This window comes from Taeniopygia guttata, chromosome 3 (genome assembly GCF_048771995.1).
Source record: "Taeniopygia guttata chromosome 3, bTaeGut7.mat, whole genome shotgun sequence".
NCBI classification, from domain to species: Eukaryota; Metazoa; Chordata; class Aves; order Passeriformes; family Estrildidae; genus Taeniopygia; species Taeniopygia guttata.
Genome location: NC_133027.1, coordinates 94507833 through 94521665, shown reverse-complemented (window position 1 = coordinate 94521665; position 13833 = coordinate 94507833). Strand labels below are relative to the sequence as shown.

The window sequence follows — 13833 nt, the reverse complement described above, 5'->3', positions numbered from 1 at the left end:
TTTAGCAGTATTTTCTCTTTATATGTATGACTCAAGAATTGCCATAGCAACTTGCTTCCTAATTAGCCTTCAGTTACTAACAATCAATATGATTAGACAAGGTCAGCGCTGGAGTAAGAGCTGGAGTAAGCTCTACAGATTTTAAAAAAGGCTACTGAGAGTGAATAACAGCAAGAAGAGGAAGAGAGGGCTCCTGGATGGTTTTCCTCAAAGAAGGGTGGTCTTCCCCAAAGAACAATTATTGCTCTGCCATTACCCACTCTCCTGTGAACCAAAGGAGTTGTGGCAAATGAGAGATTTGCCACAAGTGCAGAGAGTTTTCAGCCTGCCAACAGATTCAGAAAATATAGGGAATAGAAGCATCCCTATGTGTGCAGATAAAAAGATACCTTAGTGTCACATTGCTGGGACTGATGCTGTTTGCACATCACCAAAATCAAGAACAATGATGTCCTAGATTTTTATCAATATGAAGTCAATCTCCCTGTATGAGAAAGGTGCCTGAAACCTGGAGACTGTCCAGGTCACAGGAAGGTGCTGCCTGGGAGTTAAGCCTGTACAGTGCTTGGCTGAGATCCCATTAGGAGACCTTCTGTCTGGAGACCTGAGTGATTGCCCACTGCTGACACAATTCCCCCCTCATTTTTACCGCCTGTTTCAGTCGTTAACATGTTATCTGTTACCCTGAAAGCACAGTGCCTGGCAGCACAGTAGGGTGGAAATATAATGTGCTGCTCAGAGCTACTCTGGGTCCTGGGAATACAAAACAGGATCCTTGATACTGACAGATGAAGGCTTGTGAAAAACCACTTTACTTGTTAGTGTGTTTAAGTCTGCTACCAAGAAACACAGGCAAAACCAAGCTTATTTTTAAATAAACAGCTTGTGTTGTCAATTATGCCTGGGTACATGGCTGTCCCAGATGAACTGAAATCCTTTTATTTCCTCTGTAGAAATTCATTGCCTCAATGGCTCTGCCCTCTGTTGCTCCCTGGAGGTTACTCCTCCAATGTGCTGCAAATGTGCCTCCAGCCTCAGCTCTTGGCACTGGGTCCCCCAACCAGGATCAGAGAATGGAAGTGCCAGGATGTGGCACATGGTGAAAATGTAATGACAAAACAGTCTGGACAGTGCCGTGTGAGGGCACTTCAAGTCATGAATTCTGAGGCAATATGTCTTGACCTTCCTCTGCACAGGATGTCTCAAAGAAGGATGAGAGGGTTTTAAAGCTCAAAAAAAGGCAGCTTTTATTAGAATATCAACTAGGATAATTAACTTCAAAGCAGAAAAACCTTACAGGATATTGGAAGAGAACTGGAAAGATTTTATATCATCCCTACCCTGACATCCAATGCCTTTGGAAGTTTGGAGTTCATAGAATAGTACAGGTTGGAATGGACTTTTTAAAGGTCATCCAGTCCACCTTCCCAGAGGGACATCCATGAGACCAGGTGGCTCAGAGACCAGAACAACCTGACCTTAAATATTGCCAGGGATGGCTCATCCACCACCTCTCTGGGCAACATATTCCAGTGGTTCAGCGCACAAACAGCAAAAACCTTCTTCTTTATAAGTAATCCAAATCAATCCTCTTTTATTTTAAAATCACTACTCCTTGTCCAGTTGCAAAAGGCCCTGCTGAAAAGTTTGTCCCCCTCTTTTGTGCAGTCCATCTCTAAACACTGAAGGGACTAGTTCCTCAATGGCAAGCTCTGCTCAGACCTCCTGTAAATCCTGTCCATCACCCCTGGGGCTGCTCCCTGCTCTCCAGGGCAGACCTTGAGTGACACATATCCATCTCTGGCCTCTAACTCTCCTACCACTTGCAGCCCCTCAAAGCTACAAAGCCCTTTAATCACACAAAGGAAATATCCTATAGCCCTTCCTCCAGGGAGCTCTGCTGCTGCCAGCTCTCCCAAAGAGCCTCATCTAATTGGAAACAGAAATAATAAATAAGCACGTTCTTTTTACTGTGTCGTGCTCACCCCTTCTCACAGCACAGATGGGAAAAGCATAAATCTTAAAATTCCAGCACAAGAAGCCTTGAAAATGTGGAGAATAAAGATGAAAAACAGATCATTATAAAAATCTCATTCCAAATAAAATATAAAATTGACAAAGGGATTAGACATGTCTAATGAGCACCTTCACTTCATAACTGCACTAGGAAAGATAAACATTTCCAGATAAAGATGTAAATCTTTGTGCTCTTGAGCAGAAAAACAAGACAGAAGTAAACAATGCTTCCAAATAACAAAAACTGGTTTAATTCTATCCCCACGTGAAATTCTGCTTTAGTGGAGAAACTTCCAAGCACAAGACAAAATGGAGAGACCGTTCCTGGCATTTGTGTTGAGAAACTCTCTATTTATTAAGTGCATTTCTTTTCCTCAGAGGAGGAAGCACCCTATGAGGTGGACAAAATATATTCTCCACGTGGATGAACTATCTCACAGTTGTTCCAGAAATGTTCTCTTGAACGTCCTCCTTCAGAAAGTGACATCAGCAGCTCTCAGAGATGAGGTTCTGAAGTGGGAAAGTCAAAAGCCTGTCCCTGTCCCCAGCTCCCAGTCTTCTTCTGACTGGTCTGGAAAACTTACAGACACTGAGTTCTCCAGCTTTCTGCATTTCTCTCTCCATCTGTGGTGTTGGCTCCCCAGGCATTCAAAATATTTTCTGGCTTAGTATCTGTCTACCATTCTAAATCCTAGCAATTTAAATGTTTCCCAGACTACTCTCTATGTATATACCAGCACACATGCATTATTTAAGTATATATATTCTGCCATGTGGTGAGTAGTTTAGTCACAAAAGGTACACCATTCTTACTTATTTTTAAAGAATCACACACATATACAGAACTCTTCATCCAAACCAGGTTCCTGCTCTAGCAATCAAAACAAATATTCACAGTGTTTTATGAGCAAATTGTTCTTGGCTTGGTCACAAAACAAACAACGGGCAAAATGAATCTTTGGTTTTACACCTGGGATGAATTAGGGCCAGCAGAGCCTTTGATAGAAAAATCAAAATGCAGCTCGCTAATAATGATAAAATACTCAGTTGCCTCTCCACTGAGCTAAGGAGCCATCAAACTAATGATTAAATCCACATCAATCATTTGGCATAATAAAAATAAAGGATGTGCAATTTAATGTTGTCAGAGAATCAACATCTCCCGCTTCGAAAATAAATGTCTTGACTTCATCTCAACATTTGTTTTCCATAAATGCTGAGGTTTATATCAGCATTTGTATAGCAATGGGAAACACTCCTTCATTGCAACATGTCAATTCCACTAGCATTATTCCTAATATAAACAGAAAAGCTGGATAAAATTAATATAGGAAGGTCTTTCTGCAATCCTCCTGAAATGGAATTGACATTTCCAATCTAGTGCCAGATTTCTTCTTTCTACAAACAATATTTAGTAGTGGTAACACTAAAAATTGAGGCAAATCCCATTTACTGCAATTTGGCCACAATTTCTAGGAGGTCACACTTTTTGCATTCACTCACTGGTACAGTTACAGTACACTCAACAAGATTAATAGAAAAAAACCCTATTAAAACATTTTTAATAGTTAGAAAGTACCTATATTTTTCTTTTTTTTTTTAAGACTTAATTTCATATTTACAGTTCTGTTTACAAGTCAGTACATTTTAATTCTGAAGTCTATCAAGAAATTTGGGAGTTAATATGTATCTAACATACAAAGGGAACATTTTTTGCAAATTATTTAGGGATATTAGAATGAATCTGCTGATTTTATCAAGAAAAAAGAGAATTACTTAATTCAGGACAATATTCTGACATATCACATGAGAAAAAAACCCATATTTTTGCCATATATGAGTGATGAATTATATTTGAAAATGTAAAATGTAAATAGAACCAGCAATTCTTAGTTCTTAGTTCTGTGGCATATGCAAATAAATTTGATAAATGTACCACTCAGCCACCTTAAGAATTAAGTTAATTCATAAATATGTATTTTTATACTTACAAAGTCTCTTAGATGGTCATTTACTCTACCTTGAAAGCACATGAATCTCATAATAAATTACAATTTGAAGCTTCCTTTCTTTCCAAATAGAGTGAATCATCTGGAGGAAAGAGAGGAAAACTAAAGAAGTGACAGATTTTGGGGGAAAATTTTTGATACTGCCAGCATCCATGCTTCCCTCTTGAAACAAAAAGCCCACCCAAAAGCACCTGAATGTCAAAAAGCTGGCCAGAAAGACACAGCAGCCTCCACAGCATGCAGTGACCATCCCCACGGGAGAAAAGAAGAAAGATGATGGGATTAATTCTGCACCTCGGCATGGCCATCAGTTCTCGCTATGTTTGACAGTCACAATAATCAGCTTAATGTCTGTAATGCATGGACCTAGACTGGGGCTGCCTTGCAAAAATTAATGGTCCAGGGGAAGGAAATGTCTCCATGTGATGCTGAACCTCCAGCCTGTCTGACACAGCTTCTTGCTCTAGTGGTGGCAGAGGAAGCCCAGCAAACTGTCCAAGAGCAAGGCAGGCCAACTGAGAAATAATCTTAACAACTGAGAAAAAAATCTTGATAATTCACAAAATTTTAAATTGCAGAGGTGGTGTTTGGTTGGGTTTTTTTTGTTGGAATTTTTTTTCCCCACTGGGCTGAGAGCTTCTTTAAGAACTGTACATTTCACCCCCAAATCGAATTTCGGGTGAATGAGGCTACTTGAGAGCCTACATTTATATATGCAAAAAGTCTATCTTAATTTAGCATGCACTTAAGTTTTATCTGTTTGGTTAGCTTGGAGAAAGGCAGAAGAACACCGGATCAAAGTTTCCTCCTGAAACAGAGTGGGAACTCACACAAGCCTTTGCCCATGTTCCATGTTTTATGAATTCAGGTAATCTGAACAGTATGTCACTGGGGAGAGGCATTAAAGCATTTAGCATACATTCAGACAAGTTGTGTCCCTTCTTTTTTTTTCTCTCTCTGTCTAGACAGCTGTAAAACAGGGACCTGAGATGATGTGCAAGATGATCCTCCCATTAAATACTTCAATCTTTAATGCTGCTTCACACCAATGCAGTTAACAAATAAAGATTCTGCTAACAACTCATTACCACAAAGCTCATTCTTGCTCAACAAAAGAGAGTAATGACAAAATGTATTTTCTTTCTAAATTTATTTTATCAAAGAAAGCAAGCATCAAGATAGTAAACCACATAGAAGGAATTATGGAATACTTCTTTCTTGTGCTCTGATGCATTCCAATTAAAATATGCAAATACTGGTGTGTTTTTATGTGACTTTTTGAATTGAAAATTTAGAAAATGTTGATATGGACACTATTAATTTATTTTACATTTCCTAACTTCTTCTTCTAAGGTTTTTTACTTTATTTGTAATTTTGTTCCACCCAAGCATTAGAAAAATCCTGAGATCAGATTATCCTGCCCTGAAATGTAGCAAAACTGTAATTAAATCTCTGCTCTTTGACATCAGCAGTGAGTAACTGACATGGATAATAAATTTCTCCTTCAGTTTTTTTAATTGTGCAAGGGATGACAACAGCAACTGCAAGGGGGAGATCTCTTACACAGATAAGCTTTGGCAGGGAAAAGCAGAATACCAAGTGATGATGCAGTAAAAGGTTTATCGATTATAATAAAGCCACCCAATCTTCGTTCATAGCTTATTGTGTTTAGAACGCAAGGCGTAGCTTCTCCTGGCATGAAATAAACTGGATTTGGAACACCAGACTTCCTATATTTTCACGCCAAACACAAAAGCTTGCTATCCAGGAGGTGATGTTTCCAAAGGCTGCAGCAGTGGAGGGTGCCTGAAGCAATGGCACTGCCTGGAGAAGCAGAAGTGCCCGGGCAGCTCAGGGAGAGACAGCAGCACCGGCCCTGCTCCGCCCGGCTCCTCCACCGCCATGGACTCAGCGCCACAGGGAGAAGCTCCTGCGCTGCTTGCCTTTCACATGCCATTTGTGGGACCCCACCTCAAAGGGCAGAGGGACCAAAAGAAGACTGACACACCCTGAAATGCAAGTCTGGCTGAGGACAAGCTTTCTTACGTGATTTTGCTGGATCCGTTTTGGAATGGACTGGAGGCCTGAAGTGCCACCAACCCCTGCTCTGAGGAAAAGCCCTGTTCCAGCCCACTGATCAACATCAGACACAGACTGTCCCCTGGGGTGGGGACATCTGGGACTTGCAAGTCCAGCTGCAGGAGCCAGGAAGCCTCCTGTGATAACTCCCTGCCTGGCCACCAGCCTGCTGACTTGTCCAGGGCTGTAGGGAAATGCCCCACATCACAGTAATGGCCCCATTCAAACATTTATTCTTTGGGATAACAGCCTGAATTTTGAATTTCTTTGCCCGTGTTGGTTACTTGCCTTAATGTTTTTGAACACTAGTCCTCTGTTCCCTGAGAGAAAATGCATAGACTAATTTAAATGCATTAAGCAGCATACTTATTTTCACGGCCTGCCCTTAAGATGCAGAAAGTTACACAGAAGTTCCTATAATGTAAATTAGAATTTAATATCCATAGAGTTGCACCTTGAGAATATACCCTGGAGTATTTGCTACCAAAGGATGACTTTTACCTTATTCAATAAGTATTTTGGTACACAGAATGGTCTGTGTACCACTTTCACCTTAGGGATGTAAATAAATACTTTTATAATACTTTTATAAAATACTTTATATAATACTATTTAAGTTATATATCACAGCAGATCCTAAAAATCTATTTTTCCACTTGCAAAAAAATCTAAAGCAGGTTAATCCAAATGATGCAACCAAAGGTAGAAAGCAACTCCTGCCTAGATACAATTTCCAAATTCTTTGGCTACACTGAATCATAACCATTTTCTCAAAATAGCTTTAATGAACTTATTTAAGCCTGGTCTTTTGTATATCAAATGAGGCAGCACACCACACAAGAAAACTGGAGAAGCTGTGAAATGCTGAAGAGCTTTCTTGGTAGCAGAAGACACAGGCTGCTCATCCTTACGTGATCCTGTGATTCCTGCCTCCCTCCCTTCCCTCCCATGTCATGGGCTCTATGCTGACAAGTGTCACAGAGTCACGTGCATAATGAAGGAGCTTAATGAAGCTGATTTTAGGAGCACATGGGATGGGTTAGCCACTTGCTAGTCCAGGCAGCCTGATGGCTACTGCCAAAGAAGGTCTGGATGGTGAATGGAGCAATTTGCCAGGTTGTCATAACTTGCTAAAGAAAGTGAAGTCTTTGCATTCTGCCAAATTTTCTAGGTGAGACTTACAATCAAGACAAGAATTTTGGTCCTTCCCCAGCCACAGAAAGAAAGACACCCCTTGATTGAAAATTCTCTCTTCTGGTCTCTGTTGCCCACAAGTAACCCCTCCAAGTTCAGATAAAACATAAAAGGTGATCTCAGTGTGATCACTCAGTGTGATCCAACTGAGTCAAAGGAATGTGGGACTTGCCTTTTAGCCTAGAGGGGCAAACAGAAGAGGTTTTAGCATCATCCATCAGCTTGGTTGCTGTTTATGAAATAAGCTGGTGCTTGTGTATCCAGGTTACACAGCAGCAACATTTGTCCTTAGGAACTGTCATTTGAATCCACAGTCTCAACAAGGAGAAAACCAGAAAATCTTGAAAGCATTAAGTAATTGAGTAAATACATGAGTCAGGACTATTTTTCTTTACAAATTCATGAGGAAGCAGTAGATAGCTGCTGTCTTCCAAGGACAGAAAACCTTCATTTCCAGGAGTGTCAGCTCTGGTGGATTCCTTCAACTCTAAAAGTTTTCCCTCAACCCTAAAAGCTTTAGCTTTCCATGATCTGCAGAGCTCATTATGGGTTTAGCTCATGAAGCTCATTTATCCATACCATGGCTCATGCTCTTAAAATGTGTCTTTGCCAGCATCTGTTAAAGAAATGCTTCCCTCTAATTACTCCAAAATAAAAACAGGGCCAATAATGGTGTTTTTTTTCCTCTGTGGCATCTTCTAGTTCAAGAAGTACCTCATCCTCACAGCTGAATTTCCTTAGGCTGCACACAGGTTGGGTTTAAGAGCAAATGATGAACCAAAGCATGATGTTTTAGCTTAAACCCTTCAAAAAGAACAAATAACTGATGATGAATTTTCAAGGGGATTGTGCCTCAGGGTACAGACATGAAGCCTCTTTTGCTTGCACAGGGTAACACAATCAGACCAGACTTCCTATAAATATAATGCCCAAATCAGGCCATGTTAGATCAAGATTCACAAATCTACTTTGCCACCTCATAGTAACAGCAGGAAACTCAGCAACAGAGAAAGAGAGACTTAGTGTTGCTTCTAACTGTCTGTACTCTAAATTAAACTCTTTCTGTGCAGGTTGAGGATGACACAGCTGCTGCTGAGCATGTCAGATTGATTTTGCCAGGTATGTGCCTGCATGGGACTGCTTTTTAATTTAGTAACTGGGGGTTTAATTAGTTCTGGGAGTGTAAACAAGTTGGTTAAGCAGAAGTCCAGAAGAACTGCCACGTTCCAGTTGACTAAGACCTAGAAGTAGACTAAACATGTAGCAAAAATAACCAGTCTGCTTTTCTGAACACCTATTTACTAAATTAAAATGAACCCAGAGTGGTGCAGAAGTCGGAGATTATATCTTGCTGGCAATAAGATGGCAAGGCTGTTCCTCAGACCTGTGGGATTCTGAAAGGGTTTTCTGTAGCAAAATTCAAGTTGCATGTTTTTTAAGAGAAGTCTCTGATAATTAGAGCCTGTAAGTTTATTTCATAACTTTAAACATTTTATTTAAGAAAAAAGATTCTTCTCCCAGAACATACTTCAGGAAAGTTGTTGAACCATATGACAGTCTGCAGAATGGTAATTTCATGTTTTGTCAGCAAGTGAAAGAATTTAGATGGTTGAGAAGATAATGACAAACTAGAAAATGGTTCAAATAGGCTCTCACTCTAAAAAAAACCCAACAAAACAACAAAAAACAAACAAACAAACAAACAACCATGGGAAAAGTATTCCAGCGACAATATTGGCAAATTAAAAAAAAAAAAAATCAGGTGAAACCCAAAAGATTTTGTATTGGTAACTAAAACTGGAGCTTCACCAGGGAGGTCAGATCAACACCTCCATACCAACATTTCCAAATCACACTAGTTTTTCCATTATGAATCATGGTCATTAGTGCCCATTCTGGAAAGCCCTTGGACAGTCCAAATGGAAAAAATGAGACTTTGCCTGGATACTCTGACTAAAAAGTATTTGACATTTTCTGGCCAAATACATATATTTAAAGGTCTCAGCAGTTTGAATTTTTGGGAAGATACTAAAATGCATAGCAAAAGCAGGAGAAATATCAAGGAATTCTTTTTCTTTGAAAACCAGAAAATACAAAAGCCTTCATTCACTTTGAAGGGAAATGTAATAGAGTTAGGATTCTTAGGGAGGACTAATCTCTGATTTAACCTAGAATCATAGAATCATTAAGGTTGGAAAAAACAGATATTTCACAGGATATTCTTAGCTGGAACGGCCCCTCAAGAATCATTGAGATCTCCAAAATCATCAAGTCCAACCTTTGACCAAACACCGCCACGTTAAGTAAACCTGTGATGTCCAGTTTTTTCTTGAACACCTTCAGGGGTGGTGACTCTACCACTTCCATGGGTGGCCTGTTCCAGTGCCTTAAAAGCCTTTCGGGAAATTCTGACATTCTCCCTGGTCCAACCTTGACCTCCCCTGGCACGGCTTGAGGCCATTTCTTCTTACCCTATTTGCCTGGGAGAAGAGGCCAAGCCCCACCTGGCTACAACTTCCTTTCAGGAGATGTTCTGGGGATAACCAGTCTTTCTGTTAAAGGCTGAGGTAAAAAAAGCATTAAGTACCTCAGTGTTTTCCTCATCCTTGGTGCCAATGTTTCCCCTTGGGTCCAGTAAAGGAATGAGATTTTCCTTGGTCCTTCTTTTGTCATTAATATATGTATAAAATCACTTTTATTTCCTTTCACAGCAGTGGTCAGATTAAATTATAACTGAGTTTTTGCCTTCCTAATTTTCTCTCTACATGACCTAAAGACATCCTTGTGTTCTTCCTGAGTTGCCTGACCTTTCCAAAGGTCACAAACTGTTTTTTCCCTGGGCTGCTGCGAAAGCTCCATGTTAGCCAGGTTGGTCTTCTTCCCCAACAGCTCATCTTTCAGCACATAATGACACTACTTCTGTGCCTTTAAGATCTCCTTCTTGAAGCCTTTCTGAACTTCTTTGTTATTTAGGACTCTTTCTCAAAGGACTCTCTAAACCAGTGTCGTAATTAGGCCAAAATCTGCTATGCCCAACATGGTCTCTGACCATCACATTTCCCACTTGTAATCAACTGCCTCAACCCCCATGTATGATTCCAGAGGCCACCACTGCCCTACAAGTTCTAGGCTTCAACACCCACCCTATTCTCAGAAACACACCTAAGAACGATGTATTAGTGATGAAAACCACGAGTACAGCTATGCTGGACTGCAGAAGATGCTGTTTTTCTTCAGTAACACATTCAGGAAATATTGTCACTCTTCATTTTTAGCCTACTCAGTTCTAGGGGAGCACACACATACACTACATTGAAGTGCCTCATTTGTATACATCAGGCCATCCACATTTTACCATATGGAGGTATCACATTATTAATAGCTGTTTTCCTTAAATAGGCTACAGTTTGCTTAATCTTTCTTTCTGTGCATGATCTTGCAAGAGTAAAAAGGCTTTCATACAAAGGCTGTGTTTTTATATGCAAATCTATTATTTGATTGCCCACTTTTTTTGTCCCTACATTATCATGAATATTTCTGATGAATGTTTTATGGGTTAGGTTTAGGATTTGTGAGCTATTTCAAATTTTATCTGTTTGCTATATCATCTGCAAATACCACAGTTTTGTTGATGTTGATTGGCCTCATTTACATATTTATCACACTTTTATTTTCAAGGAAATTTTGCCATAAACTGACTGTCCCCATTTCTCCTCCATCTACTATTAGTAGATGGATGTATTTTCAAACTGAGCCCATTTCCATATATAATTTTTTTGGTTAACAATAATTCCCCACTTAGAAACATCCCATTCAATGCCTTCAAACACATCTGACATACGGTTTCTGAGTAATTAAAGATAACAGAAGCAGTTCACAATGCACTTTGCAACCCACTTCACAGTCCAAAGTGCTCAATGATTTTCCATAAGGATGAAAAATCATTTTCCTAAACTGAACCCTCACCACCTTCTTGCTAAATCCCTTATTCATGGAAGAGTACGAGGGAGAAGGGTAGAAGTGATGCAGAGAAATGTCCTTTGGAGGTCTGCCATTGCACACACAGCACTGAAAAAGGTACTGAATTCTAAGTACATTTCCCCACTCCCACTCAGACTGCTCTTGGGTGAACAGCCTGTTTGTGATCCTCTCCTGTCAAGGTACAAGTGCTGTTCTGTTTCTAAGCAAAATGTGATTTGCCCATATATGAAATATTTCAGAAAAATCGTACACAAGGCAGAACAGTTCAGGTTGGACAGTGAGGATTACAATTTCTGGTGCTAGCACCAGCTAAGCCATAGATTTTCTGTTGTTAAAGAGAAGTAGGAAACTTGTTAAAGGCTTTTTCTTCTAGTGGTGGAGCTGCAATACCTCCACAATAGCATACTAATGAATGGAAGATACATCTGTTCATCAAAGGTGCTCATAATTGTACCTCCAGGCTGATCACTAAAATTCACATAAATGAGCTGCTTACACTCTTTGTGTACTAAGATTTTTGGATCTATCACCTGTAAGAAAATTCTCTCACACATCCTGCCAGGTGCCTCTGAACATGCACAAAACAATCCTGTTTAGTTAATTCATGTGAAGAGATAATTAACTGACCTATTATTACCAGTTCTTTCCACCCTAATCTTTCCAACTGTTTCATTCCAAAACTCACAAGATATTCAGTTTCCTGTGATCCTCTGCTATGACACTGTATTTATTCACTGCAATGACACTCCATGCTCGACCAGCCCTTTGACTGAAGAATGCCTGATTGCTGATCTGAAAATGTATTTATGACAACATTGTTCTGGAAGGTGTCAATTAAAAAAACATACAATTTTTTTCTTTAAACAGAAAGATAAATCTATATGAATCTCAGTGATGGGGACTTGCTTACAGGCTGTAAAAGGAGCTGCCTGGAGTAAATAGTTGTTTCCTAGTAAATATTAACACAATACATACATTTTCTCTAGGTCAACAAGTCCTGTGAAAGCTCCTTTGGGAATGACTCTGATCTTGGTGAGGACAAATCTCCTGAAAATAGAGAAAACAGGGTGATTATTTACTATTCACAACACAGGACTGCTCAGTAGCCTTGCCAGCACAGGAGAGGCCTTTCTTACAGGCACATGGATGGTCTGGCTGAAGGCTTTGGCATTTAAATATAGTTGTAACATCCAAAATTACAGCACAACATTGGGGCTCCTCAGGGGAAAAGGCATCCATCCATCAGTAGGTGCCATATCCTTGTTCCTGAAGCATTTCTTTGTTTGCTTCAGGTAGAATTCCAGACTTGCAGCGTCTCTGTTTGCTGCGAGGGAACAGCATGTTTCTTATCCCAACTGCACTTTTGAGTGATACTCAAGCACAGGATGAAGCACCCCTGTGGAGCCAGACCAAGATGAGGTGCTCACTCAAGGCTGTAAAGGGCTCCATCCATGCTCATGCAGGAAAATTCCTTAACCATGCTTGCTGCATGGATAATTTGAGAAGTCAGCTACTGTCTCCCATCATTGCAACTTTAATAACTTTATGGCTTCTCACAGTCTCTCGTCTAATTAGCTCATAATGTGCCACAAATTTGGGATTTTGGAATACTCGATAACACATGTGCCAGGACAAAATTTGTATCATTTTTAAAGGCCACAGAATATGCTTTATGAGGAAAACCCGTTTGAAATATCCATTTGAAATATTTGAAGTGTAAACCTTTTTGTTAACCTAGATTAACCTTTAATCACAATGAACAAAAAAGACTAGGAAATTTCTGATAGAACTCAGCAAATGATATACAGGGTTTCTACAACTCCTCAGAGAAATAAGGTGTTATCTGCATGACTGTTTTCTTTCACACATTTAATCATTGATAAGAAGCTAGCACAAACAAATGCATATATTAACATGACCTGCTCATCACAAGACATCAGATAACATGGGTTGCATTGAGAGACAGTTGCTAAAACATTTATTTTTCTTATTTTAAAAAAACACCCACCCAAGTTACACACATGAACACATTACATACGTACATCACACCATGTGATTCAGTTTCATAGTCTATTTTTCTGTGGAAGTAGAGATGAATTTTCTTCTGCATTACCATGGAAGTCTTTTTTCCAGTGAACATATCTGCCAGACCACCCCTTATTTTCATCATTTCATAACTGGTTTTGCATGGCGTTTGGGATCACCTTTCAGCTCATATGCTATCTCTCTGTAAGGTCTGCAGGAGGACAGAAATGGAACTCAGCCTGCTATTACCTGCTGTGCAGTCCTGAAAATTTTAAAACAATGCCTCAAAACTAGAGACTTCCTTCCTTACCATTCACATAAAGTATTCATGCAATCCTCATCTATGTTTTATTTCAGATGATTAGCTGAGATATTTCATGGCAGATTATCATGTTTTAATCAAAATTGTAGGGGAAAAAACCTATTATTCTGTGAGGGTACCACTGTGACAAGTTCACATTTTTTAATTGTAGGTCTTTAATAGGAACTACCCCCTAATGAGTTAATATTTACTTAAGCAGGAAAAAG

General features: G+C 39.6%; 1 protein-coding gene across 3 annotated transcripts in view; it reads right to left on the bottom strand.

Annotated features, from left to right (window-relative positions):
• FSHR (follicle stimulating hormone receptor) overlaps positions 1–13833 on the bottom strand; it is an 83133-nt gene that overhangs the window by 41538 nt on the left and 27762 nt on the right. For all 3 annotated transcript variants that reach the window (XM_002196132.6, XM_030268841.4, XM_030268840.4), the window contains exon 2: positions 12256–12327. In XM_002196132.6, the coding sequence (XP_002196168.2) occupies positions 12256–12327 (72 nt within the window). The remainder of the gene's footprint in view (positions 1–12255; positions 12328–13833) is intronic.